Source organism: Mytilus edulis, chromosome 3 (genome assembly GCF_963676685.1).
Source record: "Mytilus edulis chromosome 3, xbMytEdul2.2, whole genome shotgun sequence".
Taxonomy (NCBI): Eukaryota; Metazoa; Mollusca; class Bivalvia; order Mytilida; family Mytilidae; genus Mytilus; species Mytilus edulis.
The window spans coordinates 90,317,023-90,336,598 of NC_092346.1; the positions used below are offsets into that span (position 1 = coordinate 90,317,023).

The 19,576-nt window shown below is 30.4% G+C and overlaps 1 protein-coding gene across 21 annotated transcripts in view; it reads left to right on the forward strand.

The window, feature by feature from the left end:
• Positions 1-19,576, forward strand: part of LOC139514673 (serine/threonine-protein phosphatase 2A regulatory subunit B'' subunit alpha-like) — a 62,562-nt gene that overhangs the window by 39,857 nt on the left and 3,129 nt on the right. For 5 of the 21 annotated variants that reach the window (XM_071304141.1, XM_071304151.1, XM_071304140.1 and 2 more), the window contains 10 exons: positions 1,112-1,215; positions 2,200-2,311; positions 2,897-2,971; positions 5,801-5,887; positions 9,320-9,476; positions 10,172-10,220; positions 11,137-11,223; positions 11,562-11,706; positions 13,750-13,899; positions 14,622-14,725. In XM_071304141.1, the coding sequence (XP_071160242.1) occupies positions 1,112-1,215; positions 2,200-2,311; positions 2,897-2,971; positions 5,801-5,887; positions 9,320-9,476; positions 10,172-10,220; positions 11,137-11,223; positions 11,562-11,706; positions 13,750-13,899; positions 14,622-14,725 (1,070 nt within the window). Of the gene's footprint in view, positions 1-1,111; positions 1,216-2,199; positions 2,312-2,896; positions 2,972-5,800; positions 5,888-9,319; positions 9,477-10,171; positions 10,221-11,136; positions 11,224-11,561; positions 11,707-13,749; positions 13,900-14,621; positions 14,726-14,952; positions 14,987-15,924; positions 15,985-17,085; positions 17,144-19,576 lie in introns of all 21 variants that reach the window. The other 16 variants (XM_071304149.1, XM_071304147.1, XM_071304148.1 and 13 more) reach the window with 6 other exon arrangements.

The following is a 19,576-nucleotide window of genomic DNA, read 5'->3' on the forward strand; positions in this document are numbered from 1 at the left end:
CAGACTTTTTCATGTTATGAATAGGGTATGATTATTATGATAACGAAAAAAGGAAATGAAAAAAGGTCAAGAATTTCCCACATTTAAAAATCTCAGTATTATAAAGGGAGAGATCTGAAGCTTAATTAAGTAAATGTTATAAAATATCAGTATTATATATAGGAGAAACTCAATAACTGCATTTTTATATGCAATCATCAAAAGAAAATTTGTAAACAATCGTGAATAATAACTGATACTTATTAAAAATTGGCTCACTCCATTCCATCTCCTACATTCTGGTATTACAGAACATGTTTTATCTATGAAATGTCAGTTGTGCAGTCAACATGAATTCAAAAATGGCAGCCGTATTTTATTGCCTGATGAAAAAAATATCACAAATTGCGACATTGGGACACACAGCGTGGTCCCTGAATGCATTGAGTTTAACACTAATAAGATATTTACTAAATAAATCTAATAAAGGTGAAATAACATTTGTGGTACCTGTTTATATTTTGTATATTTTATTTTTTACTGTTAGTTTTAAAGACCGGGGATGACCTAGAAAATTTTACACCCCTACAGCAATTAAGCCTATTTGGATATGGGCAGTGCTAAGATAAGAATTAGTATGGCGTTCATTATCACTGAACTAGTATATATTTGTTTAGGGGCCAGCTGAAGGACGCCTCTGGGTGCGGGAATTTCTCGCTACATTGAAGACCTGTTGGTGACCTTCTGCTGTTGTTTTTTTCTATGGTCGGGTTGTTGTCTCTTTGGCACATTCCCCATTTCCATTCTCAATTTTATTTATTTGCTGAATTAAAGCAAAATGGATTAGACACAAGTAAATCATACTTATGAAGTCTTCTCCATAATACAATATAAAGTTACAATAATAGTATAATATAATGGACATGCATATAAAACAAACAGTTTATACAATACAATACTAGCTTTCATAGGTGAACAAAGAGGAGAGAAAGTAAAAAGAGAAAAAGAAAGTTTGAAAAGTCGTATAATTCTGTGACGATGACTTGTGAATTGATGACAACGATGACGTTCCGTGTCAGTATTACTTTTTTTTTTACTGTTATTTACAAATAACCTGTTTTCTCTGTTATAGGTCATTAATCTACCTCTGTACTGGAAGAGTTTGTTATATACGGCGTCAGGAGGGAACAAAAATGGTTACGTTACTTTCCAAATGTTTGCTGCCATGTGGAGAAAGTAAGTTACTAATAAGGAAACTATAGGTGGTATACAGTTATTTAGACAAAATGTAGCCTTTTTGCGTTGAGGTGTCGATAACTAACTTTAACAATCAAATCATTTATAAAATTGCACTAAAACATACATATTCTTTGAGGTCACCTGGTTTTAAGGAAAACCAGCTATTGCCATCATTTGGCATCTATCTTTGTTGTTGTAAACTTCTTCAAATATCTTCACCCAAACAATTATTGAACAAATTTCATCCATTCATGGAATGAATCATCCTTAAAATATCTGCTTAAGCTCTGGTCAGTTAATTGATAGTGGCCCAAATGACTTAAAATAGAACATAGTGACAGGATGCATTAATTGACATATCTTGCAAACTGTAAGAGATAGAAAAAATCTGACAGGGCGAATTTGCTGAAAATGTTTAAAGATAAACTGACTTCAAATATTCACCAATTGCATCAATTATTTTTTTTCCCAAAATGTGATCTTTACCAGTTGAGCCTCTTCTTTTATACTATTTGATATGCCATGTTTTGCAACAAACAGGATAGACCTCAGTTGCAGATCTAGTGGTTAGGTAAATAATCACCATTACAGTGGCCATGGAGTATGTTAGTTTGTCCCACGGTTCTTTAATGCAAATAAAAATTGTGGTATGATTGCCAATAAGACCACTTTCCTCAAGAGACCAAATGACACAGACATTAACATCTACAGTTCATTGTACGGCCTTCAATGAGTAAAACCCATCCTGGATAGATGGCTATAAAAGGCAGCTATGACAAATGTAAAACAATTCAAATAAGAAAACTAAAAGCTTGATTTATGTACAAAATATGAACGAAAAACAAATATGATACACAACACTACAACCACTGAATTACAATCTCCTGACTTAGGACAGGCACATACAGAATTTGGCATGTATTTTCAGAGTAGTTTTCTTATTTTTCACTGAATAATTTATAATTTTAATACTAATTTCAGAGTATTTTCTGTTTGTCATGATGCTGCGTCAAGGTTTGTAAAGTTACTAACAGTACACAGTCCACAGGGTAGAGATTATGTCGATGAAGCAGATTTAATACCTTTAGTTCAGGTAAAGTCATACCTTACATTATACCATGCAACATGCCACATGCAGTGGTGTTGATATATCCATTCTGCCAGCAACATCAACAGAAATGTTCTTTTTGATCTCCAGCATATTCAAATAACAACTGACATTGATATTTATAATTTTGATGCAAACATGTGCACCCCATGTTCTATACACCTTATTACTATTTATCCGCCCATTACCGTACATCACAAAGGTTCACGAATTCTTTTTACATCACACACAAAAATGTCCTGCAACACAATGGAAAAAGTATTGTTTTAGGAGTTCAATAGTTCAAGTGTCATAGATTCCTAATAGTGACAAGGTCTATTGGAATAAGAACAAGGCTTTGTTTTCAAAGTGAAAAAAGAATGTCATTTTAGAATGTAAGGTAAACTCAATGAGATAGAATCTCATTAATGAGTAACATCTATAAATGCAATTGCAAGGTTGTCAACACTCAAGAGGTACCAAACCATAGAGTAACCTTTGAATAACATTTGTCCAATACAGCTACCTGCTTATTTGTTAGCTAATTAGAAGTGTGACAACTTTCTGTAATGTTTGTTTCCTTATTTTCAGGATATTGTAGAAACACATCCGGGTTTAACCTTTCTACAAGAAGCTCCTGAGTTCCATTCTAGATATGTAAACACTGTAAGTTAAACTCGTAATTAATGACAGACATATCATTATCTATAATACTAAAGCAACAAATTTAAGGCTTTGATGAGGGGCATGGGGGGGGGGGGGGGGGGGGGTATTTGCATTGAAGAACGCGAAATAAAATTCCCATTTCACAATGAATGAACAATTCAAAATTTCTTGCACATTGATCTTTTTACTGATTTCATGAAACACGTTAAAATGAACCTTTTTCATGGCTGCCATGAAATAAAAATGGCAAAACATGCTGCACGAAAAATAAGCCTTTACCACCCTCTTTGATGAAAACAGGTAACTAAAACTAAAAAAAAGGGAGAGATATAGTTAAGATATTACAGATTGCTCTTGCATTAGGAACCTCCTATTGCGTGCACAGACTTTCTTTATGTCTATTAGCAAATGCATTTTGCATGCACCTTTAAATGCAAAATGCTCCCTCCAACAGAAGAATATTCTTGAATTCTTTGACATCAATGAAGTCTAGATAGATAATATTGCAAGATGCATTTTTATACGACCGCAAATTTTGAAAAAATTTTCGTCGTATATTGCTATCACGTTGGCGTCGGCGTCGTCGTCGTCGTCGTCCGGCGTCCGAATACTTTTAGTTTTCGCACTCTAACTGTAGTAAAAGTGAATAGAAATCTATGAAATTTTAACACAAGGTTTATGACCATAAAAGGAAGGTTGGTATTGATTTTGGGAGTTTTGGTCACAACATTTTAGGAATTAGGGGCCAAAAAGGGCCCAAATAAGCATTTTCTTGGTTTTCGCACCATAACTTTAGTTTAAGTTAATAGAAATCTATGAAATTTTGACACAAGGTTTATGACCACAAAAGAAAGATTGGGATTGATTTTGGGAGTTTTGGTTTCAATAGTTTAGGAATAAGGGGCCAATAAAGGGCCCAAATAAGCATTTTTCTTGGTTTTTGCACAATAACCTTAGGTTAAGTAAATAGAAATCTATGAAATTTAAACACAATGTTTATGACCACAAAAGGAAGGTTGGTATTGATTTTGGGAGTTTAGGACCCAACAGTTTAGGAATTAGGGGCCAAAAAGGGACCCAAATAAGCATTTTTCTTGGTTTTCGCACCATAACGTTAGTATAAGTAAATACAAATCTATGAAATTTAAACACAAGGCTTATGACCATAAAAGGAAGGTTGGTATTGATTTTGGGAGTTTTGGTCCCAACAGTTTAGGAAAAAGGGGCCCAAAGGGTCCAAAATTAAACTTTGTTTGATTTCATCAAAATTGAATAATTAGGGTTCTTTGATATGCCAAATCTAACTGTATATGTAGATTCTCAACTTTTGGTCCCGTTTTCAAATTGGTCTACATTAAGGTCCAAAGGGTCCAAAATTAAACTTAGTTTGATTTTGACAAAAAATGAATCGGTTGGGTTCTTTGATATGTTGAATCTAAAAATGTACTTAGATTCTTGATTATTGAAGTTTTTTGGTCCAGTTTTCAAATTGGTCTACATTAAGGTCCAAAGGGTCCAAAATTAAACTTTGTTTGATTTCATCAAAAATTGAATCCTTGGGGTTCTTTGATATGCCAAATCTAACTGTGTATGTAGATTCTTCATTTTTGGTCCTGTTTTCAAATTTCAAATTCTACATTAAAGTCCAAAGGGTCCAAAATTAAACTAAGTTTGATTTTAACAAAAATTGAATTCTTGGGCCTCTTTGATATGCTGAATCTAAACATGTACTTAGATTTTTGATTATGGGCCCAGTTTTCAAGTTGGTCCAAATCAGGATCTAAAATTATTATATTAAGTATTGTGCAATAGCAAGTCTTTTCAATTGCACAGTATTGTGCAATGGCAAGAAATATCTAATTGCACAATATTGTGAAATAGCAAATTTTTTTTAATTAGAGTTATCTTTCTTTGTCCAGAATAGTAAGCAAGAAATATCCTATTGCACAATATTGTGCAATAGCAAGATTTTTTTTTAATTGGAGTTATCTTTCTTTGTCCAGAATCAACTTAAATCTTTGTTATATACAATATACAATGTATATACACTTTTTACTACCAACTGATAAATTTAAATAATCTTTACCATTCAGTGATAACAAGCAGTTTTTTTACATCTTAATATTTTATGATGTATTTAAATGAGTAGTTATTGTTGCAAACTCCATTAGAAATTTGAATTGATATCAGTTTTGAAAAAGGGAAACGGGGATGTGAAAAAAAGGGGGGGGTTAAATTTTTCTCATTTCAGATTTCATAAATAAAAAGAAAATTTCTTCAAACATTTTTTTGAGAGGATTAATATTCAACAGCATAGTGAATTGCTCAAAGGCAAAAAAAACCTTTTAAGTTCATTAGACCACATTCATTCTGTGTCAGAAACCTATGCTGTGTCAACTATTTAATTTTAGATTTAAAAAGTTTGAAGAAGAAATCTTTAATTGATTTGTAAAATCTTGGCATTTGTTTTGTGTAAAAAAAACCCATGTAATGTCAAAAATTTTATCACAATCCAAATTCAGAGCTGTATCATGCTTGAATGTTTTGTCCATACTTGCCCCAACTGTTCAGGGTTCGACCTCTGCGGTCGTATAAAGCTGCGCCCTGCGGAGCACCTGGTTACTGTAGTTTCAATGTGCTGAATTTTTCGTTGAACAATTTTCAATCAGAGAATCCACAGGGGGAAATGCCATAAACAGTTTATGGGAGTATCTGAGTATAAAATATATACTCTACCCCCCTTACTGAAGACAAGCAATTGTTTTGGTTAACAGTTATGAAGTATTATTTATGATATTGATGTATTACATTATATTTGTGTTGTTTCAGGTGATAGCCAGGATATTATATTGTGTAAATAGAAGTTGGTCAGGGAAAATAACAGTAACAGAACTTAGAAAAAGTAACTTTTTATCTGTAAGTCAAATTATAAGGTTCAGTATAGTTTGAGGGAAAGGTAATTATTACAGACATTTACCATAATAAGTTAATCTGAATTCAGTTGCAACATTAATACCACAAATTTCTTTTAAAATGAGCAATTTATTGATTTTTTGTTTTTTTTAACTATTTCATTCAGAGCTTTTTCCAGAATTCTGTTAATTATTGTTTCATCATATTAATGCCAAGTGAAATGATTATATGTTTGTAATGATATCACATGGAATGGTACAAAATTTGCAAATGTGGTTTATTATTAAGAAACTAAAAACTGTAAGCTTTGAATCATGGCCAGTTTTCATATCGTTTATCAAAATAACATCAGAGTTAAGCTTTTTATACGACCGCAAAATTTGAAAAATTTTTCGTCGTATATTGCTATCACGTTGGCGTCTGCGTCGTCGTCGTCGTCCTGCGTCCGAATACTTTTAGTTTTCGCACTCTAACTTTAGTAAAAGTGAATGGAAATCTATGAAATTTTAACACAAGGTTTATGACCACAAAAGGAAGGTTGGTATTGATTTTGGGAGTTTTGGTCCCAACATTTTAGGAATTAGGGGCCAAAAAGGGCCCAAATAAGCATTTTCTTGGTTTTTGCACTATAACTTAAGTTTAAGTTAATAGAAATCTATGAAATTTTGACACAAGGTTTATGACCACAAAAGAACGGTTGGGATTGATTTTGGGAGTTTTGGTTTCAACAGTTTAGGAATTAGGGACCAAAAAAGGGCCCAAATAAGCATTATTCTTGGTTTTCGCACAATAACTTTAGTTTAAGTAAATAGAAATCAATGAAATTTAAACACTATGTTAATGACTACAAAAGGAAGGTTGGTATTGATTTTGGGAGTTTAGGTCCCAACAGTTTAGGAATTAGGGGCCAAAAAGGGACCCAAATAAGCATTTTTCTTGGTTTTCGCACCATAACGTTAGTATAAGTAAATAGAAATCTATGAAATTTAAACACAAGGTTTATGACCATAAAAGGAAGGTTGGTATTGATTTTGGGAGTTTTGGTCCCAACAGAATAAGGGGCCCAAAGGGTCCAAAATTAAACTTTGTTTGATTTCATCAAAATTGAATAATTGGGGTTCTTTGATATGCCGAATCTAACTGTCATGACTGTGTATGTAGATTCTTAACCTTTTGTCCGGTTTTCAAATTGGTCTACATTAAGGTCCAAAGGGTCCAAAATTAAACTTAGTTTGATTTTGACAAAAAATGAATCAGTTAGGTTCTTTGATATGCTGAATCTAAAAATGTACTTAGATTCTTGATTATTGGCCCAGTTTTCAAGTTGGTCCAAATCGGGGTCCAAAATTAAACTTTGTTTGATTTCATCAAAAATTGAATAAATGGGGTTCTTTGATATACCAAATCTAACTGTGTATGTAGATTCTTCATTTTTGGTCCTGTTTTCAAATTGGTCTACACTAAAGTCCAAAGGGTCCAAAATTAAACTTAGTCTGATTTTAACAAAAATTAAAATCTTGGGGTTCTTTGAAATGCTGAATCCAAAAATGTACTTAGATTTTTTATTATGGGCCCAGTTTTCAAGTTGGTCCAAATCAGGATCCAAAATTATTATATTAAGTATTGTGCAATAGCAAGTCTTTTCAATTGCACAGTATTGCGCAATGGCAAGAAATATCTAATTGCACAATATTGTGAAATAGCAAATTTTTTTTTAATTAGAGTTATCTTTCTTTGTCCAGAATAGTAGGCAAGAAATATCTAATTGCAAAATATTGTGCAATAGCAAGATTTTTTTTAATTGGAGTTATCCTTCTTTGTCCAGAATCAACTTAAATCTTTGTTATATACAATATACAATGTATATTCACTTTTTACTACCAACTGATAAATTAAAATAATCTTTACCATTCAGTGATAACAAGCAGTTTTTTTACATCTTAATATTTTATGATGTATTTAAATGAGTAGTTATTGTTGCAAACTCCATTAGAAATTTTAATTGAGATTAGTTTTGGAATAAGGGAAAGGGGAATGTGATTAAAAAAATTGGGTTCAATTTTTCTCATTTGAAATTTCATAAATAAAAAAGAAAATTTCTTCAAACATTTTTTTTTAGAGGATTAATATTCAACAGCATAGTGAATTGCTCTAAGAGAAAACAAAAATTTTAAGTTCATTAGAACACATTCATTCTGTGTCAGAAACCTATGCTGTGTCAACTATTTAATCACAATCCAAATTTAGAGCTGAATCCAGCTTGAATGTTGTGTCCATACTTGCCCCAACTGTTCAGGGTTCAACCTCTGCGGTCGTATAAAGCTACGCCCTGCGGAGCATCTGGTTATAAAATGAATTGATAGGTGAAGGTCAGAATATTGATAAGGTCAGGTCAGGGATAAATCAGTCAGGTCATATTACTTTGTTTTGGCAGATCCTGACTAGATAATATCAGAAATATCAGAAAATAATGGGGAAATGATAATCAGCAAATTCAATACTAGTTCTCATGTTTGAATAAATAAACAGTCAAAGAAAATATCATTAAAATGAAAATTTTAAATCTTCTTAAATAGTCTTTAAGTCTTAAGTCTGTAGAAGAAAAACAATTCCTGACATCTACTTATAATGTTACTGATGTCTTGAAGATCTATATAATACATGTTGTTCTTTCAACTGAGAGCTAATAGATGTTGTAATAGAGCAATAGAAAATTTTTAAACTTAACAATTGAATTCATCATTGCTGCTGTTATCAAATTGCCCAGACCAGCTTGTTTGAAATTTTATCAACAAATTGATTGGTATTTGTGGTAGCATCAAGACCTCATAGATATTATATTTTTTCATTATCAAAGAAGTCATAACACTTGACAAGAAACTGTTTGTTTATGTCATGAAAACAACACAAATACAACCTCATAGATTGGTTATTGCATATTCCGGAAGGAGATATTGTGAAAGAAATGCTGTCAATTTTGCCAAATTGCCAATGAGACAACTCTCCACAAGAGGCCAATGACATAAAAATTCAACAATGAGATAAACCCATAACACATAGTCAGCTATAAAAGGCCCTGAAAGGATGAATGTAAAACAAATCAACAAGAAAACTAACAGCCTAATATGTGTTCAAAATAATGAAAGATAAACAAATATGATATACAGTTTATATATTTTACATATATGTGTTTATTTATGTTACATTCATGTGTTTATATATTTTACATACATGTGTTTAATTATGTTACATTCATGTGTTTATATATTTTACATACATGTGTTTATTTATATTACATTCATGTGTTTATATATTTTACATACATGTGTTTATTTATATTACATTCATGTGTTTATATATTTTACATACATGTGTTTATTTATATTACATTCATGTGTTTATATATTTAACATACATGTTTATATTTATTTTCAGACATTATCTTTATTAGAAGAAGAAGATGATATAAATCAAGTTATGGACTTTTTTTCTTATGAACATTTTTATGTGATATATTGTAAATTCTGGGAACTAGATAAAGACCATGATTTGTTAATAGATAAACATGACCTAGCTCGCCATAATGATCATGGTGAGTATATTGTAAATTCTGGGAACTAGATAAAGACCATGATTTGTTAATAGATAAACATGATCTAGCTCGCCATAATGATCATGGTGAGTATATGTTAAACAAACACGGTTCATATTAAAAACAAGTAAGAAAATTAGATAAGTATAGGTTCTACCACTTCATCATGGCCGACAAGATATTTCTATACTTTGAAAGGTTTTTTTTTAATTTGAAACGTGAGGCTTATCAAGTGTTTTCAAAATATTAAAATTTAATAGACAAGAGTGGAGACGTTTCATATATTATTGTTTAAATCTGCTTACCTCATGATTTTTAGACGATATGTAGTCTGTAAGAACAAATAATATTTCTATGTGATGTCATCAGGCATGATCACCTTTTTGTTAAATTATAAAAGCAAATCAGAGAAAGCAAGATAATTTGACACCCAAAAGGGATTTTTAGCAATGTATTGTGGTAAGCTCGTAATTAACATGCTTTTAATGCAGAATTAAAATGAGGTGATCACATTATGCATCTAATTAAACTCATGACTACTAATCCAAGATAACGTTATGGAAACCTTCGCCAAGAAATATTCATACATGATTGTATTAAAAGCTCATCTATTGCATTTGTTAAAACCATTATTACATAATGCTGAAATAATGAAGGAAACTATAATCTGTAACAATTATGTTGTGTTTTTTCAGCTGTAAATTCCAGAACAATAGAGAGAATATTTTCTGGTGCTGTGATAAAGTAAGTACAATTAGTTAACGACATACAAAAACGCAAGTAAGCGATTATGTCACAAACATTTCATTGCTCAAATAACTGTGCAAATAATTAGATCTGTTAACTGTTGATGGGTATAAGTATAATATTTATTTCTTAAAAACCTGTTTTTCAGCATGCATATCTTCTTGAATACTTTTCTGGCATATTCTGGATTCTGTTTTAATTTATGTCAAGAATACATTAGTTTCCTTACATTTTATTTTGTGTTAAGATATAAGAATAAGAAAATGTGGTAGGACTGCCAATGAGACAACTCTCCACCAGTGCAAAAAATGATGTACCAGTAAGCAACTATAGGTCATGACACAGTGTTCAACAGTGAACAAAACTCATACTGCATAGCAAGGTGAAAAGGCCCAAAAATGACAAATGTAAGCAATGAAGCAACATAACTAACTATGACTTATTTACAAAACAATTATACCAAAAAAAAAATATGATATACAATAACAGAAGACAACCTCTGAATTACTTGTTTGTAAAAAATATTCATATTGGAGTAACCAGAAATTGTATTAAACATTTTTCTTATTAAGATTCATGTATACATATTTGACACAGGACATCAGACAATATAGAGTGTATGTATTCACTGATAAAAATGATCAATACATTTGAGATCATCCAAAGCAATTATCAGAGTTTATATTGGACTTCAATTGCTAACAATTTGACAAATCTAATTAAATCTTGTGAGAAATTTTGTTTATACTTTATTTATAGCAGTAGAAGGAAGTACTATGCTTTCCTGTCACAGCTGTTTATTGTTTTACTTGTTACATAGTTCCTTTATATCTAAACATTGATTTAATTTTCATGTATGTTCTTGTCACTGTTTGTAAGTTTTTGAAGTAAAAAATGCTTGTAATTTTTTTAGAGGTAAAAATGCATTAGAGGGGAAAATGTCATATCCACAGTTTGTTTGTTTTTTGTTATCAGAAGAAGATAAAAGAAATCCAACAAGGTAATTTCATATAATTTTCAAATTGTTTGCATAAAAAAACCTTATGTGATCACAGTTGCAGGGTTACTGATACAAGGGAGATTACTCTAGATATTTCTATTGTATTACAAGGGAAGGTTTAACATAAGTTTTGACAAAGTTAGGGTTTAATATTAATTTTTGCAATAGACTCTTTTTATTGCCAATTTCAACTTTTGCCATGATGACTAGGCAACGTAAAGCCAAAAATTCAAGTTTTACTATGGTATTTGAACTTTGATAATCATAAGAAAATGTTCAGTATTGCATATTTATTCAAAAGAATTTCTAAGACAATGACTAATATCCTTTATTTTCAGTGTTGAATATTGGTTTAGAGTTATGGACCTTGATGGGGACGGTGTGATATCAATGTATGAAATGGAATATTTTTATGAAGAACAAATGCAAAAAATGGAGGCTTTAGGGATAGAAAAGTTACCTTTTGAAGATTGTTTATGTCAGGTAATTTTTAAAATGCATTCAGAATTTGTATGAATTTGTATTCTTAGTAATTGCAATATTTCTCATGCATGAAATGATTGCATGAAAATATGAAAAAAACATTCCTTATTATTTATTTTCAGAAAATAACTGAAAAAAAGATTAAATTTATATGTAAAATCTTTTTCTTCGCTGGTATCTGCTAAAATATTGGTGGCGCTCTCGTTAAATCTCAATTTATATCAGAATGTTTAAGATATAATTTTTTTAAAAATTCTCCTTAAGGCTTAAATTAAAATATTGTTTGTTTGCCCTTTACCGACCGACCCTATAAATTCATTCCGACTGAAAATCTTTTATCTGTATTTACCAGCAGTATTTTATTTTATTTTTATTTTTTCATTCCTACCGAAAAATCTTATATTTGTATTTCCCGCTCAAAACTTTTCCCCGGAATCCTCTGGTTTAATCTCCCCCCTATAACAATTAGTCCATTTGGTATCACTTGAGCGTTTTACATGAACACTTGCATTTAGAGAGACAAAGCATTTGTTTGAAATCAATGTTGAAAGTTTTGAAATCATTATTTGAGGAACGTTGCCATATGTCTATATACTTGAAGAGCAGGGATCATTCAAAAAAGTTTGTCCTATACAAAATTATAAACGTGGGTACAAAATATTTTGTAAACAGACGTTCTATCCTATGTTAGGATGGCCTTTGATGATCTGTAGATCAGGATGATTATGTTAACAATACCTTCGATCAGCTATGACATATTATTTATGTCTGACATGAACCAAAGAAAGACCTGTAATGCGGAGAATAATTGGCAGTAAAATCACCAAGTTTTTCCATACAGACCATTTTTAAATGCGATGTAAAATACGTGACAATTGAGTTTCAAGTCTTGTAGCATTTTTATTGGAAACACCGGCAGGCACAAAAATTTAAACACTTTAGGGTTGTAAGTTAAATTAGACAAAATTTAATGCTTAGATTTAGCTCTTACAACTGGTTGCATGACAATGATGGTGGGAAATGCACTGCCGGGCAGTGGCTTTATATTCTAGTCAAATATTATTTTTATTTCACAGATATCATCTCTGGTAATGTTAATTATTAAGTTCAAATTTTGATAAAATTGTTAGAATGTCAGAATAAAACATGCTATAGATTGCACATATTGTACAGCTGTTTCACAAACCATGCTGGGGAGATATATAATATTAATAAACCTTTAGGTCAAGGTAAGCGTATAAGGTACATAGTATAGAATATATTAGTGTAAGTTAAAACTCTTGAAAGTTCCAGGCATATACACGTTGAAAATATGCCGCACAGCCTTATATTTTGATATTTGAAAACAAAATACTAGTGCATATGAATAAACTTCACATTCTACATATTTTTTTTCTTCAAAACTTCCTTGGACTATTTTACTAATAGTCCCAGAAACTTAATAGTAAAAGCATACTTAAACAAAAGCAATACAGACAAAAATGATATCATGCAGATTTTGTATTTATAAAATAAAATATTATACCTACCTGCTGACAAAAAATGTACTGAGCCAAGTAATTTTTTTGGGAAAAAAAAAAATATTTGACCTACAGACCTACCCTGTTTCAAAAAATAGGGTCGAAAAGGGCAAACAAACAATATTTTAATTTAGGCCTAAAAAATACTTGAGACACAATTAGTAAACAAAGTGGCAAATTGACAGTCAGTAAGGTTGTGACACAGAATAGCCAACTAGTGTAAAGACATTTTCCTAAGATAAATGGAAGTGTATAAATTTCTTTAAATAAGAGTGAAATTGACAAGCTACGTACCATTCAGCTTCAACTTGCCTCCAAGAAAAGCATCAATTGGCAAGAGTGTACTTGCATTTCAATAATTTAAATGTATGTTTAAGTGAATTTAATATTCATCTGTTTTTAATGTAGTAGCATTAGAACAGTTTCTTTGATTTTTTTACATGACACAATAAAGTCATCAATCAATGCCAGAATTCATACATGATTATGTATTTTTTAAAAAGATTGTACTTGTTCATTTCAGATGTTAGATTTAGTAAGACCTAAGGATAACGAAAGAATAACTTTAGCTGATCTCAAAAATTGTAAAATGACTCATATATTTTTTGACACGTTCATCAACCTTGATAAATTCCTTGATCATGAGCAGAGAGATCCATTTTCTAATATGAGGGTAGGTAAAATTATCAAAGGTACATGGATTTGTATCAGAAGTCAGTTAAATATAGAAACAATACAAATAATCAGAACTTTAAAAAAAAAATATAAGAAGATGTGGCATGATTGCTGATGAGACAACTCTCAACCAAAGAACATAGATCTTAACAACTTTTAGGCCCAGAAATGACAAATGCTAACATTTCAAAGGAGAAAACTAATGGCCATTTTGATTATTTCAATTCACTTTTGCTAAATTATTAAAGATACAAATCTGGTTACCATGACAAACAACTTCCAAAAGATTGAACAAAGTTTGGTTCTAAGAATTAACCTGTCTTTTGGGTAGACACATTGCAATTTGTATTGCTTATAGTGTTATGGTATTACCTTATAGCGGGTTATTTTTCGCGGATAGAACAAAATCCCCAAATTAAATTCAGCCAAATTAAAAGTGTACATGCTAAAGTATTGATAAAAGTTTTAAATCTGCCAAAATGATAACCGCCAAAATATTTCGTATACCTTATTCAATGAAAATCAAGAAATTTTACACGCGCATAAATAACCCGCTATAAGGTATTTGATTTTAGGTGAAATTTTTATTTGGTGAATCAAGAATATTTATTACTTCAGGTTTATAGTAGTCTGATAAGTGTTGTATGTTAAAAAATATTGCAATTTAACTTTTTTCAGTGAGAATAGTTAACAAATATCCCAAAATGTTTATTTTGACAGGATGTTGACTCTGACATACCAGAGCCAACTGATTGGGAGAGGTATGCTGCAGAAGAATATGAACTTCTAGTGGCTGAAGAAGGGGCTAATGACCAAGAGGAAGTGTAAGTTTGCTCCATGTTGGTCATCTTACAAAGTTTTAATGGCTGAAATTTTTATGCTTAGTTTGTGCCCTTGCAGTAACATTTCATTTTGACAATAGTAGAATCTGGTTCTGAGGTTTTGAACTAAAAAAAAAATTGTTGAATAAAGTGGTAAAAAAGAAAGAAAAAATAAAGAACTGTACAAATAAGCCTAAACTTGATAATTCATTTAAGATGTTGCATTTCAGAAATGTTGATTGATATTAAAGTCGACAAAATATGGTAAATTTCTAAGAAAATATTTCATGTAACCATTGTAATTGCAAAGCTTGAAATTCTTAAATTTAACTGCTTGAATCAGCATGTAAATTAAAAGGGGTTAAATTGGTTATTTATTTTATGCATGTGTCAAAGACAAATGTTTTTTGTTTGTCTATCCTAATTTATTATTCTTAAATATTGAAATAAGCTTTATTGTTCTAATATGAGTGCTGTACACATCATATTAAAAGAGCTATGATTGCAAAGTTTTAATTGAAAATTTAATTCTGCAAAGCTTCAAATATAAAACTTTTATATCCATTTTTGTCATTTCCCCCATAAGATGCTTTAGCTTTTTAGGGATTTGAAATCCTTTAAAATTTTAAAATCCATGAAACTTGGTTATATCTTTCTGGCATAAGCTTTGTTAAAAGAGGGCTTTTTGTAAAAACATTTTCTCTAAATTCTGTTGCATTTCAATTGGTTTGATGAAACTTGATAGCCACACTTTGATTGAATTTTCTAGTGATTTACTAGGATTGTCTATCCAGTGATCACATTGTATTCATTATTTTCAATTAAATCATTAAGAAATGTATTCTACCACCATATCCTACTGATTCTATTATTATCAACTTTGATAGATTTCAAAAAAATTTAAATGCTCTTAAAATTTCACATTTTAAAGTTTGAAAATAATACTTTATAGAGTGGAAAATTAGGGTTATTTGTGCATCTATAGAAATTTAAACAGACCTTTATTACAACACTTAAAAAATCAAACAGACCTTTATAACAACACTTATATATTCAAAAAGACCTTTACAACACTTTTTTGCAGAATTTAGTTAGTCAAATTGAAAAATAAAACAGCTTTGTTATTTCATAATAAAACAACATGACAAATGTTTTTTTTTAATTTTTATGAGATATTTTAATATATTTCATTCCTAAAACAGTGAAAAATCTGTTCTATCATTATGGGAATCGACCGAGTTAAAGGACACAACAGATACTAGGTATATTATGTTTGGCACATCTTATTCATGATTCAGTGAGGTTACCTTGTGTATTATTTATCCCCATGTCAAGTCTTTAATCTCTCATTGTATATAATTACTAAACCTCAAAACATAACATTCATGTAAAAATTCTCTCCAGTTATAACAGTCAATTTTTATCGAACTTAATCCCATAATCTCTGATTACTTTAAGGAACGTTCGCTATACTGTTTGTCTTATTTGTCCATAAAAAAAACTTTGAAATAAGGTTTCTTATTAATGGGCTGGAAGACACTTTATTTCCTTTTTTGAAAGTCAACAACAGTAATTCTACCTCATCTTTGGAAGGTGAAATTATATTTAACTTAAGCTCAAATTGGCATTCCTTTGGTATGATTTATGTTTTTGCTTCTAGAACAATGCTTTTCAATTTTTTTCTAACCTTTAAACATTTCAAATATCACAAAGAAGATCAGTTATACATTTTTTACAGCAAAAAAACAAACAAACATAAAACAGATAGAATAGAGCATATCTCTCATATACTTTTTAGGGTTCCTTTTTATAATTCATAGGTATATAAGTCAGTGACTTTGTTAGATAATTTTGCAAAGAAAAGATCATGATAAATTAATCTTCGATCTGTTTAAGTTGATTAACTGTGGTAATCTATTCTTTGAATATTATCTACTTCAGCCAAAAATTATACAGATTTAGAAAGTTTAAACAGAGTCAACAAGTAAACTGAAATGATATATGGGAAAATTTCACTCTATAGTTACTTCCACATTTTACATAAGATTATCAGGGATGATTTTTTTGTGAAAAGAATTTTACCAAGGTGGTCTTTCAGGTTTCATTATGTCCTAACTGTTATGGCGCACATTATAATGTATGCATATTGAAGTTTCTTTTCATAAAGTTTTTCATTTTATTCATTTTGACTTTAGTTATTGAGTTAATCATTATGATTTTTGAGATTGTGTTTATCATGTTTTATGTTTTCATTTAGATTATTTAAGAGAATGTACTGATATTTATGAAATGTTCATATTTATTCTGTTAATAATGTGGTGTTTGACACTACTAACCTATGTATTCACCTGTCACCTTTGTAGCCTGATAAGTGACCACTTTTCCCCACCCACATTTACATGGGGGTAGTAAAAGAGGTAGGTGAGGATGTATTGTTGCACGTACAGTGACAGAGTATGAAATCATTAACACATTAAAAAAAACATTGTTTTCTTGCAACTTCTCAATTCTATTTAGCTTTTATGAGCTAGGTAAACAAATATTTTGTTTAGACATTAAAAACAAATAGCCCAGTAGAAACTTTTGATATAAGTAGATTTCTAAAATTTGCTGACTTTCCATATTTTTCCGGCTGGTTGATATAAACAGGTTTTTAACACTACTGCAGGATACAGTTTTTCCTTTGTAATTCATAGAAAAGTAGACATAATTTCTTCTCGTGCGATACAAATTAGCCAGGGTAAATGATTTGAGAATGTTTGTCTTGTGTAGTCTTAAGTGATATGATCTATATAGATATGACCAAAATTTATCAAATTTAAAAAGAGGGAAAACAGGTTTTGTAATAAAAAAAATCTACTTGGTTAAAGTAAAAATAACAAAAATACTGAACTCCAAGGAAAATTCTAAGCGGAAAGTCACTTATCAAATGGCAAAATCAAAAGCTCAAACACATCAAACAAATAAAAAACAATTGTCATATTCATTAAGATTTATAAATATTAGATGAAATTAATTATGAAAAAGCAGATATAAATGAAATCCTCTTAATATGTAATGAGAAATTTAAGATAAGTTTTGCTTATTTATTTCTTGTCTTGTACTATAATTTTAACTCACAATTTTGAATAATATGCATCTAAAAAGATAGTTTAAATGTACATTGATAATAACAAATATCCACTGAATTTGATATATAACCTATGTTTCATACTCTGTTTACTGTTAGATTCATATTTGTGTTGTACCTGTTTATTGTATTCTTCTTGTTCTATTTTTATCAAAGCATCTTGTTTCATTGTTTATTTATTTATGTTTCTTTTCATTCAGTGAACTTTTGAGGTATGAATGTAGAGCTTAGATGAAGACAGATTATATTAACCATCATTTCTCTATTTCTCCTCTCCACTCTTTGTTAATATATATATTCTAATTGATAATATCAAGGGCAGGTGCATTATGGACATAGCACATTGAAATAAAGCTGTTATGTAGGACTTAATACGCTTCATTGAATATTTAGGGGAGAAAAAACATAAACTTCGTATTATATCATTTGTAGGTACCATTTCATTAAAAAATATTTACAAATCTATGTTGAAAAAAGTGTACTTCAAACCACCTGGCTTTGTGAAATTTTTTATCAACAATTTTTTTATGTGGGATTAAAAAAATCAATATATTGAATATGACAAAACAAAACATGATTTCCTTATTTATCATTTTAAGGTACCATTTGATAAAAAAAAAAATCTAAATCTGTGCTAAATAAGTGTTTACTTCAAACTACCTGGCTATGGGAATTTTTTTATCCACCCACTATATTTTTCTATTTTCTCACAAAAACTTTACCCCTACCTCTGACTTCACCATCACCCCCATTCCATACACTCCTGTTTTTTTTTTTTAGAAAGATTGGAGTTTTTTAATCAGTTTTATATGCCTAATGTTTGTAGATTTTTTTCTTGTCTCTTTTGGCAATAGTGGTGTCTCTTCAATTAGAAAAATGATTATTTTCATTTTTCTCTTAGTGCCTTTCCCCATGTTGATTGATAACTTTTAAGCTCACCTGCCCATAAGGCCACATAAGCTTTTGCCAGCACTGGCCATCCATCTTCATCAATTGTCAATGTACTGTTAAAACCAATTTTAACCAAGTTTGAGGTGGATGATCCTTAGGGTATCAAACATAAACTTTGTAGGGTTTTTCACAGTCAGTCAACAGACATGATTGCCATTACAAAAATGTTAAGGTGACTGCAACCATTGGGTGACTGTAATATGAGGATGAGGAGTTACTGCCTTTTATTGTTGACTTTTGATTAATTTATTTTTTTGCCTTTTATCTAAAAAAATTAACATAGATAGGCAAAAATTGTGAACAGTTAAAAATTATCAGAAATACAAGATACCCAAAAAATGCTAGTACAACAAAAACAGTTGGTAGTAGCTTTAAAAGACAATTTTAGAACATTTTCCTGTCCATGGAACACAATTTTTTCGAAGATCTTCTCCTCTAAAACTACTGTGCCAATTCCAACATAACATGGGGTGAATGATTTATAGGGTATCTGTATAAAATGCAAGGTAAGATAACAAGATCCTGGGAGTCTGTTGTTCTTTTGTATCCGTAGGATAACAAGATCCTGGGAGTCTGTTGTTCTTTTGTATCCGTAGGATAACAAGATCCTGGGAGTCTGTTGTTCTTTTGTATCCGTAGGATAACAAGATCCTGGGAGTCTGTTGTTCTTTTGTATCCTAAATGGAAATAGGGAAGATTCATACTGTCAATGACACTTGACAGATTGTTGTTTTTTTTTAGTTTTTTCATGAAACCTTTTGTTAAGTTATTAC